Raw genomic sequence first — 21289 nt, 5'->3', positions numbered from 1 at the left:
CATAGATTCCACACCGCAAAATCATTCATCTGACTCAGCAATGTCCCAGTTCTTTAACATTTTCTGAACAAAAATGGAAAAAAAAATCTTAAATAATTTGAATTTGAAAAGATCTCATGTTCAGGATTGTTTTTCAGGTTCACACATTCATTTTGATATAACAGTTTTAATTAGTTACTCATCTGACTTTTGTCCTTCACAAGTGTAACGTTAGAGCAATTGCCATTACAAAAACCACGAATACTTACAAATACCTACAAATAGAGGATATGACATTAATACACAATGTCTAACTACAGTTAAAGTGAAAATGTACAGGTTCTAGTGTAAAAAGGCTCTAAATATCAGCAGGCATCTGAAGGATATTTCTAGTGGCTGTTTCTGGGCAAAGTAAACCGAACTCTGTGCAACAATATAGTATGAAGTCTATTAAACTAATTTAATTAATTGACTGAAAGTAATGACTATTAACTTCACTTCTATGTACAAATCAGTTTTCAATGTCAGCTCCCTTTTCTGTCTGTTTCATGTGGTTCTTTTTTATGTTGTTTTCACCTTTTTATCAAACAACTTAGACTGTTCTCATTTTGTTTATTTAGATTTAAAGTTACAAAGGCCTGCTAGGGTTTTTCATCTTGTTTTTTTTACCTCATTTTTGTTTTCTCCCATTTGCTGTGTGTGATATGCTTTCTCTTCCGCTCTCATTCAGCAGTACTAACAAAAGCCAGCAGCCACAGCAGACTGCAGAACTGAAATGCAAACAACTGAGAAAAGTGAAGCTCTAACTCGACAGTTTCATTGTTTATGTACAGACCTTATGCGAGACCTGTTGACTTTTCCAATTGGAGCTGTAAACTTTTGTTTGTCCATCCATTTCCAAGACTGATTGTCAGTCTGATCTTAACAATTACCAGCTAAATGTGTTTGCCAGCTCAGGGTGAACCACCCCCCACCTCCCTCCCTACTCTTTCTTTGCTGCCCTAAAAAGATCAAAAGGAAGACACCCACCTCCCCTTCATAGCCCCTTTAAGCACCCCACCACAGCCCAAACGCCCCCCTCCACTCGCTGTATCCCTCCTCCCAATCTCTTCAGTTCCTTTTAAACCAGACAGTTCAGCTGGAAAAGCCAACCATAAATGATTTTTTCGACGTCCCAGTGTTTGGGACATGCCTTTTAGAGTGAACAGCTTTCAACATTGGGACACATCTTTAAAAAAAAAAAAAAAAGAAGAAAGAAAGAAAGAAAGAAAGAAAGAGAAACTATCTGCATATTTCAATTATGTGCAGTTGTGCTCAGCTGATCAAAGCAGTGCAGCGATGCCTCATGTAGCTGAAGGCTTGAGGACCCACATGATGCGAATGAACACAAATTGATGCTACTGATGCTAAACGGTTAAGTGCCTCACAAAATGTCATAAGGTCAATTAACTTTTGGTAGTCATTTGACCGTGACAACAACCTTGGCAATTTCAGTGACTAAACAGGCCTTAAGGCTGTGTGGGCTGCTTTGCACTTTCATTCACCTTCAAGGCATTTGCAAAAATCTCACAGAGGTAAGAAGGTTAAACTGACAAACACATTGTAATCACAGATCTGAAATGCCACAACCTATCAACACGCACAATTTAATGTATATATCATATTTAAGTTAATGCTTTTTGCAGTCAAGTCACTTTAACTTTAATTGCTCCCAAATTACATACACCAGGGGCATCAAACATACAGCCCGTGGGCAAAACTGTGTTCGTCAAAGGTTCCAATCTGGCCCTGGGATGAATTTCCGAAGTGCAACAATTACACCAAAGATATTAACAGTCAAGGATGTCAAACTCATGTTAGTTCCAAACTCCTACATTTTAACAATATCTTCTGCCTGTTGCTAAATGTTTGTGTATTTGTAGATCCAGTGTGATCTGTAGTTGTAATGTACTACTTGTATGTACATGTATGCATGCATGTGTGTTTGTATACGTATTAATTAATTGTAAGTTTAGCAATAATATTGTTAAGATTCACTCTTTTTCTTAAGGAAGTTTAACTAAAGCAGAGAAAAAAATTTGGAGTTCTCAAAGCTATTATGCTTATTTTACTGGCTTGAGATCATATTGGGAAACATGTTGTCCCTGAAGTAAAATTCAGTTCAATTCAATTCAATTCAATTCAATTCAATTTTATTTGTAGAGCTGTATATCACAACGAGGTTGCCTCACAGGGCTTTACAGAATTGGTTGGATATGAAAACAAACAGTCAAATAAACAGTAAATGAAGGAAATTAATTTGACAGCTCTCAAATGCACAGCACTTTCTCACTTTCTTCAGCTTAGTTCTGGTTACTAGTTCTGTTTTTACACTTCTAATTTATTATGTAAAGTGTGTTTGCTCTTGTGTTCAAATCTATCTATCTATCTATCTATCTATCTATCTATCTATCTATCTATCTATCTATCTATCTATCTATCTATCTATCTATCTATCTATCTATCTATCTATCTATCTATCCATCCATCCATCCATCCATCCATCCATCCATCCATCCATCCATCCATCCATCCATCCATCCCTCTCTCTCTCTCTCTCTGTCTGTCTGTCTGTCTGCACCACCGTGAGTTCTAAAATTTTTTTTTTTTTTTTTTCTCACAACAATTGTATTTCACCACAATGTAAGCCATCTTCAATTATGAATATTTGTTCCTGAGATCCTTAGTTGTTTTTCATGCATGATGCAGGAAAAAAATAGATATTTCCACATGTGCTTGCATGTAATGCAATGCACAGGGGACTATTGTTCATCATATTTCTTCTTCTTCCTCTTCTTCTTTTTCTTCTTCTTCTTCTTCTTCTGACTTATACAAAAACTTTGAAAAAAAATGCAGCCCGACCATTGGTAATAGACCCAACATGTTATTACAAAAATGTGCAGCTGATCTCGAAAGATGTGCTATGTATATGGCTTGACATTCCGATGCACGTATTTTGTTAAAATTGTGAAAAACTGGTCAAATTTGTCCATCCGAAATGAATTGGGGCCATTTTTAGTGGCTACCATTCCCAAACGATTCGTGCTAAAATTATTCTGTCAACGCACAAATGTTCAGCTTGGCCCAAAGATTATCTGTGTGGTCACGTGGTAACAATATCACCTACGGTTTTCGCACAAGAATGCAAAAAAAACCCATTCATTTTCAATGGAATGACAAAAAAGTTATCCGTTTCTGACCACTACTGCTTCGCCATACTTTTACCTACAGACTTCATTTGTACTTTAAAATGCAGGCATTTTGTCATCTCTCCAAAAATTGTCTGTGGTATGAGGATGGGGTTTATGGTTTTCAATAGGTGAGTCTTCAAAAACCCCTGAGTTTAGTCAAAATCTGATCTGTTAGAGTGGGTGATGTCATCACCTAGAGTGGAGGAGCAGCGAAAATTCACCTGAAAATTTTCTGAACAACTCACCCTCCGGGCAAACGATAAATAGGAGGTGAACGATCTTTTCCAAAATGTAGCCACGGTTCCTGGGCTTCACATGAAACCCATGTTTGAAGACCTAGTTCTTTCTAAAGTGAAATGGTAGGCAATAGTTTAGGGGCAAATCCCTTCTCGGCTCCTATTCAAATCAGTACAAATCAGTGGTAAACAGATTGCTGTGCTCCTGGTGAGTTGACTGTTTTTTACACTGACATAACTTGGTCATTTCTCACAATACGGAGAAAAAAACTACATCTTGTGTTTCCCAGGTCTGTCTGCTGCTCACGATTATGTTAGTTTTCACCTATCATTTATGTTTTCCCATAATTAGCAGCTGTTCAGGAGCTGTTTTCAGTGTTCAGTCATAGATGAGTGTGCTTGTGTCTGTGTCCTCAGTGGCTGCACTGCTCGTTGTAATGGTAACAGCACATTGGGTCTGTGTATCACAGCTGCAGACAATTAAGGTAATTAAGGCTCCACAAAAAAAAGATACACAAATACAGATGCAGTACAATTAAAATAATCTAAAAAATAAATAATGAATGCAATAGAATAAATATAAAAATATATAAATATAATAAAGCTCAAAAACTTCCCATAAATTCTCTCTATGAAATGAATGAGCTCACCTGGGATCACATACACAGACACATGGAACTATTCAATTAAAGGAGCCTATTTAAACACTGCTGTAACAGGACTGACACAGACTGTGGGAGGGGCTTCTCATCTGAATACAGGTCTACAGAAGTCTGTGGCGACATCAGTCCACAAACACTGACACACAGATACACTACATCGCACAAGTCCACCGATCCGGTAAGAGGCAAGAGCACATGGGTTACATTTCCCTCAGGAATGTATGGAAGTCTAGTTTTCAAATACAGTTGCTTGTTTAGGATTGGTTTGTCTGACATGGTTGTTGTAGAAATTATTTGGGTGTGACTTTGTGCATGATCTGCTAGATCTGCTGTATTTCAGATTTTTCTTAAATAAAACTTAAGCCAAAATAAATCTGTCATATTGAACTGATTAGTCAAGTTTTCCCTTGTCATTAAGTGTGAATGTATGGTGTCATTTCTTCCTATTTAGACGCTGGGAGTGTTGGATTTGATGGTATTAAAATTCATCATTCTGAATATTGCAGTTTATCTTGCACCTTACAGTCTAATTATCTATCTATCTATCTATCTATCTATCTATCTATCTATCTATCTATCTATCTATCTATCTATCTATCTATCTATCTATCTATCTATCTATCTATCTATCTGTCTGTCTGTCTGTCTGTCTGTCTGTCTGTCTGTCTGTGCTGTCTTTCTGTCTGTCTGTTTTTCTGTGCTGTCTGTCTTTCTGTCTGTCTCTGTCCTTTCTGCCTGTCTACCACTGTCTGTCCTGCCTGTCTAAACCTTAATACCTGATGGCCCCATGGTTTAATACCTTATGGTTTAATGCCATCTAGTATCATGAAATCTCTTGTTCTGTTTCACATCGAGGGAGTAAATCTCATTAACACCAACAGCTTTTACACATTTTTATTAAGGACATTATGTTAACATGCAAGTTTTTTTCAGGCTGGACCAGTCTTGGCTTAAGTTTTTGATACTGAGGCATGGACCAAGAGAGCCCCAAACACAACCTACCCACCTTCACCACCACCCCAGCCTTCCAGTGACTCCTCAGCAGACTTAATTGCCAGACACCTTCTGCAGCAGCTCTGCTCCTACAGTAGAGGCATTTGTCTGTGTGAATGGATATGTGAAGTCCAGACTATGCAGAACAGATATCAGAGATAGTTGTCTTAAAAAGGCATGGTCACTGCTCTCAACCCTCCCCCACCCTCACCCATCCCCAAGAAAGCACTTTCCTTTTGGTTGTGGGCACTGAGTATGGATGGATTGGTTAAATACTGGACCTGTCTGAGTTCAGCCACTTAAATTGCATTGATTTATTCCACCATTCACTTGTAAGGGTGAGGTTAGGCCTGCAGGTGTGAGCAGATGGAGAAAATGTTGGAGATTTGCCACATGCTCTTCCCAGGTCTAAAGATCATTGCATTATTCAGGTATGCTGAAGCATAACTTTGACACCTCCATCAGCATCTGGTCCATGAGCTGTTGGAATGTTGCTGATGCCCCCTGGAGGCCAAAGGGCATCACCTTGAAACTGTAACATCCCACAAGGTGTTCTGAAGACTGTCTGCACTGAGGGCCAACTGCATTAGCCTGAGTGACCAAAGTTTCATACATGGGATATAACTTGCTGTGATAGCTTCACAGTAGCTGGACTAGTGATAAAAAATGAATTCACATGAGAGGTTTGAGGTTTTCTTCTTCCAATCAAGTGAAGATTAATACATCTTGGGATCAATAAGGCCCTTGCACTTGGCCTGCTGTTTTCTGTCAGTAACAGCAGCAATAATTACAAACTGCTCTCCTGGATGTAAGTCCTTTCTCTGACCTTTGGGTTTTACCAGGTTTTCAGATTTTTGTGGTCACCACACTACCTTCTGCCAATCTTCTTTAATAGGTCTAGTGCCTGCCTCCCTCACCTGGCAACCATACAGTTGCATTAATGTCCTTGACACCATACTAAATAAATAAGCTGATGAGTGAGTTCCATATCAAAATCGACAAGCCCTAATATGACACTAGGTTGTGTTAACATATAGAACAAGTCCTCTCCCTTTCACCTCACCATTTCCGTCATGGTGAAGCCATGCATATCCACAAAGCAGTCGGATTATTATTATTTAAATAGCTTTTAGTTTGAACTCAGGATAGACTCAACAAAACAAGACACATCATCACTATACAAGAAGGCCAGAGCTGTTTTACTTGCCCTTCAGTAAGAGACTGATACCACCCAAATGCACCGTGAACCACACAAAAAAATCATTCCTGCCTGTGGGCCATCAGACTGTTTAATTCCACCTCATAATATCACATAATTATAATACACACAGTGATATTTTTGCACACTTATGTATATTTCTTCATAATAACACACACACACACACACACACACACAGCACACATATATAATATATATATATATATTATATTATATAATATATATATATATAATATATATATATATATATATATATATATATATGATATTATATCCCCCTTGACCTGCCACCTTATCGTGTGGGGGAGTTTGAGTGCCCGAATGATCCTAGGAGCTATGTTGTCAGGGGCTTTATGCCCCTGGTAGGGTCTCCCAAGGCAAAAAGGTCCTGGGTGATGGGCCAGACTAAGAGCAGTTCAGAAGCCCCTATGGAAAGAACTACAACAAGGACCGTGACGTCGCCCGGTATGGCGCAGCCGGGGCCCCACCCTGGAGCCAGGCCTGGGGTTGGGGCTGGAAACGAGCACCTGGTGGCCTGGGCCTATGCCCACGGGGCCCGGCTGGCACACACCGAAGGAGCGACGTGGGCCCGTCCTTCGGTGGACCCACACCTGCCGAGGGAACCATAGGGGCTGGGTGCATTGTGGATTGGGTGGCAGTCGACGGCAGAGGGCTCGACAACCTGATCCCCGGACACAGAGTCTAGCTCTTGGAACATGGAATGCACTGTCGCTGGGGGGGAAGGAGCCAGAGCTTGTGAGGGATGGTTGAGAGATACTGTTCTAGATATAGTCGGGCTCACCTCCACACACAGCTTGGGCTCTGGAAACCCAACCCCTCAAGAGGGGCTGGACTCTCCACTTTTCTTGCGTTGCCCGCGGTGAGAGGCGGCGGGCTGGTGTGGGCTTGCTTATAGCCCCTCATGCTTCAGCCGCCATGTGTTGGAGTTCACCACAGTGAATGAGAGGGTCGCTGTACCTGCGCCTGTGGGTCGGGGACAGGTGCCCACTGTTGTCTCGGCCTACGGGCGCGACAGCAGTGCAGAGTACCCGGCCTTCTTGGAGTCCTTGGGAGGGGTGCTGGATGGTGCTCCGACTGGGGACTCCATTGTCTCCTGGGTGACTTCAACGCTCATGTGGGTGAATGACAGTGAGACCTGGAGGGGGGTGATGGGGAAGAATGGCCTCCCCGATCTGAACCAGAGTGGTGTTTTGTTATTGGACTTCTGTGCTAGTCACCGTTTGGCCATAACGAACACCATGTTTGAACACAAGGATGTCCATAAGTGCACTCTGGCACAAGGACACCCTAGATCGGAGGTCGATGATCGACTTTGTTGTCATGTCATCAGACCTCGACCACATGTTTTGGACACTCGGTGAAGAGAGGGGCAGAGCTGTCAACCAATCCCACCTGTGGTGAGTTGGATCCGCTGGCAAAGGAGAAAACCGGACAGACTCGGCAGGCCCAAACGTGTTGTGAGGGTCTGTTGGGAACGTCTGGCAGAACCTGATGTCAGCGCGGTCTTAACTCTCACCTCCAGGAGAGCTTCTCCCAGATCCCGGGGGAGGCTGGGGACACTGAGTCCGAGTGGACCATGTTCTCCATCTCCGTTGTCGAAGCGGCTGCTCTGAGCTGTGGCCGCAGGGTCTCCGGTGCCTGTCGTGGCAGCAATCCCCAAACCCGGTGGTGGGACCCTGGAAGTACGGGATGCCGTCAAGCTGAAGAAGGAGTCTTATCGAGCCTTGTTGGCTCGTGGGACTCCCGAGGCAGCTGATGGGTACCGGAAGTCCAAGCGTGCTGCAGCCCGAGCGGTTGTGGAGGCAAAAACTTAGGTCTGGGTGGAGTTTGGGGAGGCCATGGAGAAGGACTATCGGTCAGCCTCGAGGAAATTCTGGCAAACCATCCGGCGCCTCAGGAGGGGAAAGCAGTTCCCCACCAACACTGTTTACGGTGGAAGTGAGGAGCTGCTGACCCTCGACTGGGGATGTTGTCAGACGGTGGAAGGAATACTTCGAGGATCTCCTCAATCCCACCGTCACATCTTCCATGGAGGAAGCGAGGCTGAGGTCTCAGAGGTGGACTCGTCCATCACCCAAGCTGAAGTCACCAAGGTGGTTGGCAAGCCTCGGTGGCAGGGCACCGGGGGTGGATGAGATTCGCCCTGAGTACCTTAAGTCTCTGGATATGCAGGGACTGTCTTGGCTGACACATCTGTGTAACATCGCGTGGCAGTCGGGGACAGTACCTCTGGATTGGCAGACTGGGTGGTGGTCACCCCTTTTTAAGAAGGGGGACTGGAGGATGTGCTCCAACTATAGGGGGATCACACTCCTCAGCCTCCTGGGGAAAGTCTATTCCAGGGTACTGGAGAGGAGGATCTGACCGATAGTCGAAACTCGGATCCAGGAGGAACAATACGGTTTTTGCTCTATACCCTCCATTGGGTGCTCGAGGGTTCATGGGAGTTCGCCCAACCAGTCCACATGTGTTTTGTGGATTTGGAGAAGGCGTTCGATCGTGTCCCTCGTGATATCCTGTGGGGGGTGCTTCGGAAGTATGGGGTCCAGGGTCCTCTGTTCAGGGCAGTCCGGCAGTAAGTCAGACCTATTCCAGGTGCATGTTGGACTCCGGCAGGGCTGCCCTTTGTCACCGGTTCTGTTCATAATTTTTATGGACAGAATTTCTAGGTGCAGCCAGGGGCCGGAGGGGGTCCGTTTTGGGGACCACAGGATTTCGTCTCTGCTTTTTGCAGATGACGTTGTCCTGTTGGCCTCATCGAACCTGGACCTTCAGCGTGCCCTGGAGCAGTTTGCAGCCGAGGTGTGAAGCGAGCGGGATGAGGATCACACCTCCAAATCCGAGGCCATGGTTCTCGACCGGAAAAAGGTGGTCTGCCCTCTCTGGGTCGATGGGGAGGTCTTTGCCCCAAGTGGAGGAGTTTAAGTATCTTGGGGTCTTGTTCACGAGTGAGGGAAGAATGGAGCGTGAGATTGACAGACGGATCGGTGCAAGCGTCTGCAGTGATGCGGTCGCTGTACCGGTCTGTCGTGGTGAAGAAGGAGCTGAGCCGAGAGGCGAAGCTCTTGATTTACCGGTCAATCTACTCTCCTACCCTCACTTATGGTCATGAACTTTGGGTCATGACCGAAAGGACAAGATCCCGGATACAAGCGGGCGAAATGAGTTTCCTCCGTTGGGGTGGCTGGGGCGCACCCTTAGGGACAGGGTGAGGAGCTCAGTCACCAGGGGAGGAGCTCGGAGTAGAGCCGCTGCTCCTCCGCGTTGAGAGGGGCCAGCTGAGGTGGCTCGGGCATCTGTTTCGGATGCCTCCTGGACGCCTCCCTGGGGAGGTGTTCCGGGCATGTCCACCGGGAGGAGACCTCGGGGAAGGACCCAGGACACGTTGGAGAGACTATGTCTCTCGGCTGGCCTGGGAACGCCTTAGGGTCCCCCCCAGAAGAGCTGAAGGAGGTGTCTGGGGAGAGGGAAGTCTGGGCATCCCTGATTAGACTGTTTGTCCCCGTGACCCGGCCCCGGATAAAACGGAGGAGAATGAATGAATGAATGAATGAATATATATATATATATATATATATATATATATATATATATGTATATATGTATATATATATATACATATATATATATATATTATATATATATAGTATCTATATATAATATATATATATATATATATATATTATATAATTATATAGTATATATATATATATAATATGTATGTACAGGGTGGGGAAGCAAAATTACAATATTTTGAGGCAGGGATTGAAAGACAGTGTATGACCAATTAGTTTATTCAAAGTCATGAGAATTTATTGCCAAAAGAAAATTTACATAATAGAAAATGTTTTTATTCTATGTGTCCTCCTTCTTTCTCAATCCCTGCCTTCACACGCTTCCTGAAACTTGCGCAAGTGTTCCTCAAATATTTGGGTGACAACTTCTCCCATTCTTCTTTAATAGTATCTTCCAGACTTTCTCGTATAGTTTTGCTCATAGTCATTCTCTTCTTTCCATTATAACAGTCTTTATGGACACTCCAACTATTTTTGAAATCTCCTTTGGTGTGACGAGTGCATTCAGCAAATCACACACTCTTTGACGTTTGCTTTCCTGATTACTCATATGGGCAAAAGTTTCTGAAAAGGTATGGATAATAGTGTTAGGTATGATTATGACATCAATATATGTTTAGTTTCAAAACAATTGATGTAGTGCCTGCTGAGAAAAAACAACTAAATGTTCATTGTAAATTTTGCTCCCCCACCCTGTATATATATATATATATATATATAAATACACACACACACACACACACACACATATATATGTATATGTCACAGTAGAGATTGAAATCCAGTAGGATTCCTAATCCTACTTGGACAGATAGGAATTTTAGTTTGTCCTAGGACAAACTACAATTACTATCTGTCCTAGTAGGATTACAAATCCTACTAGGACAGATAGGAATTTTAGTTTGCCCTAGGACAAACTGAAATCCTACAAGAAATTAGGATCTGAAGATTGGAATTCCTATCTGTCCTAGGAGAATTTACAATGCTACTAGGACAGATTGTAATTCTATTTGGAAGTGGGATCTGAAGATTGGAATTTTGGAATTTCAGTCTGTCCTACGATTTCGCCATCACCATTCCAGCGTAATTATTTTCATATCTTAGATACAGTATATGGCCCTTAGGTCAATACACATTGTAACCAGGATGCCAGCTTTCCTATCTGGTCCAACCTTATTCAGTGGCCGTTTGTAACTGTCATTGGTATGTAATGAGACACATTTGTATTCAGAAATCGGTAGAATTTGAAAAACGTACCTGTAAACAACCCGGTGCCATGGCAACATACAATTTATTATTATCTAATTGTTGCCAAGCCATTCAGAAATGTACAATATTAAAGTTGGCATTGGCATTTTGCTGCCCCCTGGTCTAGATGGTAGGGTTAAAAGTAAAAGAAACAACAATATTCTTACAACCACGATTTTATTCAGAATTTACACAGACTTTGAATCTATATTCTATAGAAACAACAATATTCTTACAAACCATGATTTTATTCAGAATTTACACAGACTTTCAATCTAATATTCTATAGAAACAACAATATTCTTACAAACCATGATTTTATTCAGAATTTACACAGACTTTCAATCTAATATTCTATAGCAAAGCTTCAAAGACTTTTTCTAAGACTTAAATGTGCTTACCTATGCTGAAATTGACTGGAATTTTGGCTGTGAAATGATTCAGTCTATTTTCCATACATTTTGATATAATCTGACATTCTCCTAATAGAATTCGAGATTGTCCTGACAGAATTCTTAAATTTTTGCCGTAGGACAGACTGAAATTCCAATCTTCAGATCCCACTTCCAAATAGAATTACAATCTGTCTTAGTAGGATTGCCAATTCTCCTAGGACAGATTGGAATTCCAATCTTCAGATTCTAATGTCTTGTAGGATTTCAGTTTGTCCTACGGACAAACTAAATTTCAATCTTTCCTAGTAGGATTAGGAATCCTACTAGGACAGATAGTAATTGTAGTTTGTCCTAGGACAACTACAATTACTATCTGTCCTAGAGGATTAGGTATCCTACTGGATTTCATCTCTACTGTGACATATATATATATATATATATATATATATATATATAGATATATATATAAATATATATACATACAGACCTGATCAAATCTTAAGACCAGTTGAAAAATAGCTAGAATTTACCTTTTGCACATTTGGATCTTAATGAGGTTTTAAGTAGAGCTACAATATACAAAAGCAAGAAGGGGGAGTGAGACAAAAAGCACTTTGAAAAAGTAATTTATTGAAAACAACAAGTAAACTGACATAGGCTGTTTATCAGCTGATCAAAAGTTAAGACCATCGCTCAAAAAATTACAAAAACTCTCCAAACCAGAACAAAATTTTTCTCAGAAGGACTCAGTAATGAGTAGCTCCACCGTTCTTGTAATCACTTCAAAAATTCGTTTGGGGCATGCTTGATGCGAGTGTTTTCCAGGAGGCTGGTGGGAACATTGCTCCAAGTGGTGAAGATGGCTTCACGAAGGGCATCAACTGTCTGGAACTGATGGCCATTTTATAAACTTCCCTTGCCATCCATCCCCAAATTTTCTCTATGGGATTTAAATCAGGGGAACATTGCGGGATGGTCCAAAGAGTGATGTTATTCTCCCTGAAGAAGTCCTTTTTCAATGCGAGCATTGTGAACTGCAGCGTTGTCCTGTTGAAAAACCCAGCTGTTACCACACAGACGAGGGCCCTCATCATGAGGATACCCGCTGCAACATCTGCACGTAACCAGCTGCCGTTTGATGACCCTGCACCACCTGAAGCTCCAGTGTTCACTGAATGAAAAAGCACCCAGAATCATGATGGACCCCCTCCACTGTGCCGGGTAGAAACATCTCAGGGTGGATCTCCTTGTCATGCCAGTAACGTTGGAAGCCATCTGGACCATCAAGGTTTAAATTTTTTCTCATCAGAGAATAAAACTTTTTTCCACCTTTCAGTGTCCCATGTGGATGCTCCCTGGCAAAGTCTAAACGGGCAGTTTTGTGGCGTTGTAGGAGATGAGGTCTTTGAATTCGTTTTTTGTTTTTGAAACCCTTTTCCCGCAGATGCCGTCGGATGGTTATTGCGCTGCAGTCGGCACCAGTAAGGGCCTTAATTTGGGTCGAGGACCGACCTGTGTCTTGACGGACAGTCAATCGGATCCTCTGGCTCAGCGCAGGTGTAATTTTTTTGAGTCTACCACTTGACTTTTTTGTTCCATAATGCTCAGGATCTGTCAAAAAATTTAGAATGACTGTCTTACTGCGTCCAACCTCAGCAGCAATGGCACGCTGCAAGAGGCCTTGCTTATGCAGCTTGACGATCCGACCACGTTCAAGAAGACAAAGCTTCTTAGCTTTAGCCACCAGGGAGGCATGACCGTGTGAATGCCCGACAGAAAATGAGAATTTTGAGCAGATTTTGGCTTTTATAGCCTGCGGTCTTAAACTTTGATCAGCTGATAAACAGCCTATTTCAGTTTACTTTTTGTTTCAATAAATTACTTTTTCAAAGTGCTTTTGTCTCACTCCCCCTTCTTGCTTTTGTATATTGTAGCTCTACTTAAAACCTCATTAAGATTCAAATGTGCAAACAGTAAATTCTAGCTATTTTTTCAACTGGTCTTAAGATTTTGATCAGGTCTGTATATATATATATATATATATATATATATATAGATATTATATATATATATATATATATATATATATGTGAGTATATATATATATATATATATATATATATATATATATATATATATATAATATATGTATGACACACACTTTAAATAATTGTAAAGTTGGTATTTATTAAAATGCATAAAATTTTCAAAATGTAATAGAATTTACAAAACATCAGCGGGAAGCAATGAATCGCACACATCACAAAACAATTCCCTTGGTATTTTCGTGCATTCGCGTTCAGTGGCTGCTCTCAATTCAGCGACTGCTGTAGGTCTTATAGCGTAGACTTTGTCTTTTAGGTATCCCCATAAAAAAAGTCTAGTGGTTTGAAGTCTGGTGAATTTGCCAAACAGATGACAAACTGTATTTTACACCAATTATTTACATGGATTGACAGGATTAGTAGATGCTTTTGTTGAAGAATGGATGTTTGGGGCCTTTTAAGGGTGTTGTTCACAGTTATTTAAACATTTTACATCAGTTTGATGGTTTTGGTTGACGGTGGATGTTTGGGTCTTAGAGGTTTGAAATGCACATTGACTTGTTTTTCATTGTAGACAGTTTTGGTCAAGTGTTTAGGGACCATTGTACTGTGCATATGAAGCACTTGTTACATGTTTGGCTTTTTTAAAATTTTCTGACCTCTTTAAAACAATTTGATAAGATGTTGCATTGTGTTTCATTTAACACAAACAGTATCAGCTAAATAGGCAGTCCTTTAATCTGTCCAATTGTTGTTCAAAATGGCAAGAGAATGTGGATGTGTCTAAACCTGAAAGAAAGAAAGAAAGAAAGAAAGAAAGAAAGAAAGAAAGAAAGAAAGAAATTACAAAGTCACGTTGTCATGGGTTAATTTTAGAAACATGACGCAACTGTACGGTGGCGTTCGTAAACCCCGTACGTCATCACGTCGAGTTACGTAATCGTCTTATCAGCCGTATTTTCTGTACTGCAGTGACTTCCTGTTCTTCCATCCTGGTCATCCCGAATGATGGAATATTGTTTTACACTTTTCGGAGCTGTTTTGATGAATCCTCAGACTTAGACGGAGGGACGCGGTGCTGCGGGCACCGGTTACCAAACACCGTACACCGGGTGTGTGAGCCCCGGCATGCTGCTGTCCCAGCTGCCCGACGATGTGCTCTACTGCATACTGTCTTATCTGGACTACAAATCCCTCAGTAGACTTTCTCAAGTGTGTAGAAGCATATACCATTTTGTAAATCGGGATGCTGTGTGGAGGAACATTGCTAAAGAGTTCTTAAACACTGGAATAACCCGGAACGGAACGGACATGTAAGTTAACTGTGGCTTCTTAAATTCACACAGGCCTACTGCTAAATGCTGTGCATGTTGAGCTAACCTGTTCATCTTCAACCCTTTAGGCCAGGGGTGTCAAACTCATTTTAGGTCACGGGCTAGATTCAGCCAAATTTGATCTGAAGTGGGCCGAACCAGTAAAATAATAACATAATAATATACAAATAATGTCAACTCCAACTTTTCTCTATGTTTAGAGCTAAACAAGTTAATTTACATTATGAAAAGGTTTACATCTACAAACTGTCCTTTGAAAAGATGTGAATAACATGAACAAACTTAAAAAAATAAGTGTAATTTTAACATATTTCACCTCAGTTTATCATTTCCACAGGCATATTATAACTTACAGATCACACTGGATCTACAAACACACAAAACATTGAGAAGAGGCAGAATTTTGTCAAAATTTTACTTCTCTTAAGACATTTCAGGCTATTCACATTTTTTGCTAAATTATCCTTTGTTTTAGTGTAAATACATGAAAATATTTACATTTACACATAGAAACATTTGAATTTGTCATTATTTCTATGTTATTTTGATAGTATTTTACTGAATCTTGCCCACTTGAAATTGAATTGTTCTGATTGTAGAACCTGAACTAAAAGGATTGTTAATATTTAGTGTAATTTTGCATTTCACAAATTCATCCCAAGGGACCCTTTGGCAGGCCAGATTTGGCCCAAAGGCTGCATGTTGACACTTGTGCTTTAGACCCATAACTATTTCATCACAACATCCAAATTATTAATTTTTCCCAAGTAATTTATCACAATTTAATATAATACTATTCTGTACATTAGACATAATTATCAGTGGAAATCAGGTATGTTTTCTATATTTAATTTACTGATCATGTAGATGTTCATAAAAGATCACAGTGGTATCAAAGGTTATTAGATCAAATCAGACATATAGGAAAAAGTTACTTTTTCAATTAAATCTATCATTAACTGAACATATACCAAGTGTGCCCATCCACTGTCATTTATTGAACTCTATGGGTTTTACTGGTGAATCAGTGCTGTAGAAGATGATGGTGTTTCCGTGTTCACTGTGGGGCCTCTGAATGTCCAAATGGGTCATATCTGATGACCATGAAAAGATGACAAACTGCATTTATGCCAGTTATTTACATGTATTGACGGGATTAGTGGATCAACAGGTATTAAAGATTTTAAATCAGTAAATGTTTTTGGTCAAGAGTGGATGTTTGGGCCTTTTAAGGGTTGTTAGGTTTGAATAAGTCTAGGTGTCCTGAGGTCATAGTAACCAGTTTGTAAAGATAAATAAACAAAACAATATAAGTAATATATCACTTAACTCAGGTCAGATTGCATGTACTGATTCTCCTGGGATAAGCAATAAACAAAGTGTTTTTATTTAATCTAACTGATTTAGTTGTGTTTGGTTTTGGACTGTTTTTAAACTAACCAACTAAACTGACTAAAGCAGGGTCTCAAACATGCGGCCTGGGGGCCAAAGGTTCCAATCTGGCCCGTGGGATGATTTTGCAAAATGCAAAATCCCACAGTCAAGGCTGTTGAACTCATTTTAGTTCAGGTTCCACATACAGACCAATATGATCTCAAGTAAAATAATAGCAAAAAAACCTACAAAAAATAATGATTCCACATTTTCTTCTTGGTTTGATGTGAGAGAAAAAAAATAAATACAAAAATTACACTATGCCTATAAATAATGACAACTTCAAATTTTTGTCTTTGTTTGGTGCAGAAAATAACATTAAATTATGAACCTATTTATTTTACAAACTACCCTGTAATAATAAAATGTGAATAACCTGAACAAATATGAACAACCTGAAATGTCCAAAGAAAATTAAGCACAATTTCAACAATTTTCTTCCTGTTACTAAGTGTTTAGTGTCTTTGTAAATCCAATCCATAATGCACATGTAGAAATGATAAGTTGAGGCATAATATTGTTGAAATTGCACTTATTTTTCTTAAGAAATTGTAGTTTTTACAGGTTATTCACATCTTTTTTGTTTGGATAGTTTATAAAAGTAAATATTTTCATAATTTAATGGGGTTTTTTTTTTTGCACTAAAACAAAGACAGAAATTGGTAGTTGTCATTATTTATAGGTTATAATGCTATTATTTTACTGGTCCGGCCCACTGGAGATCAAATCGGCCTGAATGTGGCCCCTGAAAGAAAATGAGTTTGAGACCCCTGAACTAAAAGGTCCGATCAAGCAGTAATACGTGGACACATTTTTACTTGAAACTTGACAATCATCTCTATAATCAACAGATTGAATAGCCTAAATTTTCAAATTTTTTAGATATAATTTTAGCGTCTAATTCAAGCTAGCCTATATTTTTATGTTTGAGACATGGCTATGGTGTAAAAAGTATCATCAATAAAATCAGTTGTAACTTTTTTTCTACAAGTGGTATTTTAAAAAGGATAACAATGCCATAAAATAGAGATGTTTAGCTAAAAAATGAGCCCACTTGATAAATGATGTGTACAAATTAACTTTTTCATGTTGATATTGACTTTCGCTAAAGTTAAAATAAAATAACTGAGCAGCTTCCAGAACCCTTGTTGGTGTCACCAGGGAGGTGTTTCAGGCTGAAGGTGCTAATTTTCATGGCTTCACACTTGGTTGCAAGTGTTAGCTAATATAGATTTTAATAAACGTTTACACAATAACATTTTAATATAGCTTTTATACAATGATTTTATTGTTTTCTGTTATTGTTCACATATCCTGTATTGTCTTTTATTTATATATTTTAAATATTATGCTCTTTTGTTTACACACGTGTTTTTATTGTCCCCTGGATGTTCCTTTTATTTATGTAAATCTTGTTGAATTGTCTGTGAATAAAATGTGATGTTTAAATAAACATGCTTTGTCTTGCCAACTGCAGTGACCCTTGTGATGACTGTAACAGTTGTATTTGCATTTACTGATTAAAAAGAAATAAAAAAAATAAGTAGCATTGAAAATTTCTGCTATCAAAAAATAGTCAAATCTTAGTAGAAATGTTTTTGTGTTGCTCCTTTTGCAGATATCCCCACATCCCACTGAAGGAGAGAGTAAAAATTGCACAGAACTGGTATGATGGCGTGTGTAGAAAGGCCATTCCTCTGAAATGGAAACTAAAGTAAGCCCATGATTTTCATACAGGGTCATTCCATCCCAAATCAGCCAGATTTCAGAAAGTGCCCGCATGACCCCCCTCAGAAAATTCTGAAAAAATTACACTTGTTTACCTACCAGATAAATTGAAACACATCCAAAATTTTAATGTCATATCTGTAATAGTTAAGGAGATACAGCCCTTTGAAAATTAATGTTTTTTTTTTTAATTTTGCAAATTTGCTTTTCGGCAAACTTTGAGGAGACTATATCTCCTTAGGTATTCAAGCCACACTGCTGAAACTTACTCTCTGGGGGTGAAGTCCCAAAGACCATATTTGCATCAAATAATTGTAGGTGCCTTCATGTTTGGTCCATGAGGCCTTGAAATCAGGCGAAAAAGGCTAATTCTTCAAAATGTCTTCTCTCTTCAGGCTTGCACTGTGGATAATGGATGAATGCAGAGACCTATTTTTTTGCATGGATTCTTATGGTCAAGATAACAACAATATACTTGCAAAAAGACTACATTTCAATGAAAAGTGTTGCTGTGAGGCAATGAATAAAATGGATCGATTTCAATTTTTCCACAAAATACTCTTATTTGAGCACCCATATTACCATGTGGCCAGTTAAGGAAAATTTTGAAATTTTACCATGACTTCATATATGTTTCAAGATGTTTTGCACAAAATTTTAGCTTTGGGATAGAACTGTTCTATTTTTAATATTTTTACTGCATGACTATATTTTCTTCAAATTGTATACAACGTAGACGTAAATGGCATTTTTAACAGTATATGACATTGATTATTGCACAAGTTATGATAATACTTGAGATATTTGAACTAGGGTGTGGAACTGCATGATGGTTCAGATAGAATAATTATAGATTTCCCAAAACTGGCTCAGGTTGATGCCTGTAGTAGAGACTTCTCGGAAATTGGATGGAGCTGGTCAGTTGACCCAGTTTCACCAGGGTCAATGACATAAATGTAGCTAAGATTTCCCAGAATTTTATGATGCTGGCCAGCCTAATTTTTTTGGAATTCTATTCATAATCCTGAACAAACTTATTCATCATGGAGGAAAAATGTGTTGTTGGACTGATTTTAAACTTTCTGAAAATTGGTGATTCTGGGAGTTGGAGACATTTGTACATCTTTATCTATATTATTCCATACCTGCGGACCTTTGCAAACTATACTGAGACTAGTACATTTGGTTTCCATTTTATTTCCCATAATATGATGCTTTTTTCCTCGTCTGATAAGGAAGAGAAATTGGGATTAGGTCACAAAGTCTGCCGTTGAGCATATTAACAACAGAATACATTGTGCAAGCATTATGAAAGATATTGAGTTCAGTAATTTTCAGAAAGCCATAGCGACAGAAGAGTGGATCAGAGGGGACATCAAATGCGGACCAAGATATGACACGCATGATTTTCTTCTGCAAATTTATCAATTTCCCCAAATAATATTACAATAATTCAGATGAGGCTCAAATAAAGACCGGTATAATGTAAGGAGTGCTTCACTGAGTAGGAAATGCCTCAGCTTAAAATATAATCCAACATATTTTGATAGTTTTGATGCAATATGCAACATATCTTGAAATGCAAAATGTGACAACAAAGACGCTGAACTGCTGCAGATTTAAGGTCTGGTTGCAGGAAAAATGGGACAAATTTTCATCTGGTGTCTTTTGTCCCTGAGCATCTCTTAAATGTTGTGAAACTGGCAACTTGTCTTATTTTGGATTGTTCCACTCTCTGAAAGGATGTAAATGGATAATACACTTTTATCCAGATGCAGATTATGTAAATATCCTGATGGTACCTACTAGGACTGTGTATCGGCAGAATCTGGCGATATGATACAAATCACAATACTAGGATCACGATATGATATATCATGATAAATCATGATTCTGTTAAAAGGCTATTTTTTGTTGTTTCTTTTTTTAAATGATTATTTCCTTGAAGAATTGAATTACACAGAAATATGCACAAATACTAAACACATTTTTATTTGATCACAACAGGATCTAATGCTATATCATGAGATTTTCCAGTGTTAAAACTTAAATTATGTTTTACAGACATTACAGATTAAGATCCCGTTCAAATGTTCATATTCTATTAGTTCATAACTAACATCATAACATTATTTTTGTGCAATCCCAACAAAGGAACTAACATTATTTAATAAAAGACTGTTAAATAATAATAAATAAAATATTAACAAAAAAGAAAAACAAAACAAAAATGAACCTCCATCATATCTGCATTTGAATAAATACCTAAAAATATTGATACAGTACTTTTTAATATCGATACAGTATTGTGAAATGAAATATCACGATATATTGCAGAACCAATATTTTCTTACACCCCTAGTACCTACAGCTGTGGCTATGGCCAGTGTTTTAGTGTTTAGGGCTGTATTACGAAATCTAGTACAGATATGATGTTATAACATAGCTGTATTTATCTGTGTAGTAGCATTCATTTCAGTTCTTTCCAACCATTGAACTAATTACATGCAGTTTGGTGCGCTGTATGTGAACTTTCAGTAAGAAGCATGTGCTTGTGTTCACTCACTCTCATTAGACCCACACTTTGTTCTGGACACACTGCATTGCAAAATATTTGATTTGTAATAACTGACTTCTGTCTGTATGAGTCTCTACTGGTGACCAATTTCATGCTAGCTTTACTCTAATCACCTTCAAATCATTGTATTGTTCTTCTCATCCATATCTTTTCTTCAGACTGTTGCCGTGGTTGCAGTTAGATGGGGATGTTCTGTTTCTCTCTCAAGCTGCAGACATTGGAGCTTATCGTCTGCGTCAAGACTATGGGAGGATCCTTTGCCGCCCATTTGAAATTTATTCAGGCCACAGTGGTGATGTGTGTCGCTTTGTCCTAACCGATGCTCACCTGATCAGCAGCGGAAGGTAGCCCACACTTTGTCTGTTCTGCATTAGACTTACTTTGGCATAAAAAAATAAATGATTCAGTGTCACACAACACGTGAAAGTAGTACTTAGTCTAATATTTATCATTATTATTATTATTATTGTTGTTATTGTTATTATTGTTATTGTTATTATTATTATTTTGCTGCATGCAGGAGTATACAGAAAATGAATGAATGGCTGCAGTGTGTGAATATTCTAACTGTTATTTTGCCTGGCTGTCTGCAGCTACAAGTTTTCAACTGAA

The 21289-nt window shown here is 39.2% G+C and overlaps 1 protein-coding gene across 3 annotated transcripts in view; it reads left to right on the top strand.

The window, feature by feature from the left end:
* The first annotated feature begins 14549 nt into the window (after nt 1-14549).
* The window catches only part of fbxw4 (F-box and WD repeat domain containing 4), a 77183-nt gene continuing 70443 nt past the window's right edge, over nt 14550-21289 (top strand). Inside the window, exons 1-3 of one of the 3 annotated variants that reach the window (XM_030156334.1) lie at nt 14550-14916; nt 17990-18085; nt 20836-21021. In XM_030156334.1, the coding sequence (XP_030012194.1) occupies nt 14732-14916; nt 17990-18085; nt 20836-21021 (467 nt within the window). In that variant the 5' untranslated portion in view covers nt 14550-14731. The remainder of the gene's footprint in view (nt 14917-17989; nt 18086-20835; nt 21022-21289) is intronic. The other 2 variants (XM_030156335.1, XM_030156336.1) reach the window with 2 other exon arrangements.

The sequence above is a fragment of the Sphaeramia orbicularis genome, chromosome 15 (genome assembly GCF_902148855.1).
Source record: "Sphaeramia orbicularis chromosome 15, fSphaOr1.1, whole genome shotgun sequence".
In the NCBI taxonomy this organism is placed as follows: Eukaryota; Metazoa; Chordata; class Actinopteri; order Kurtiformes; family Apogonidae; genus Sphaeramia; species Sphaeramia orbicularis.
This window is presented reverse-complemented; position numbering and strand designations above follow the sequence as displayed.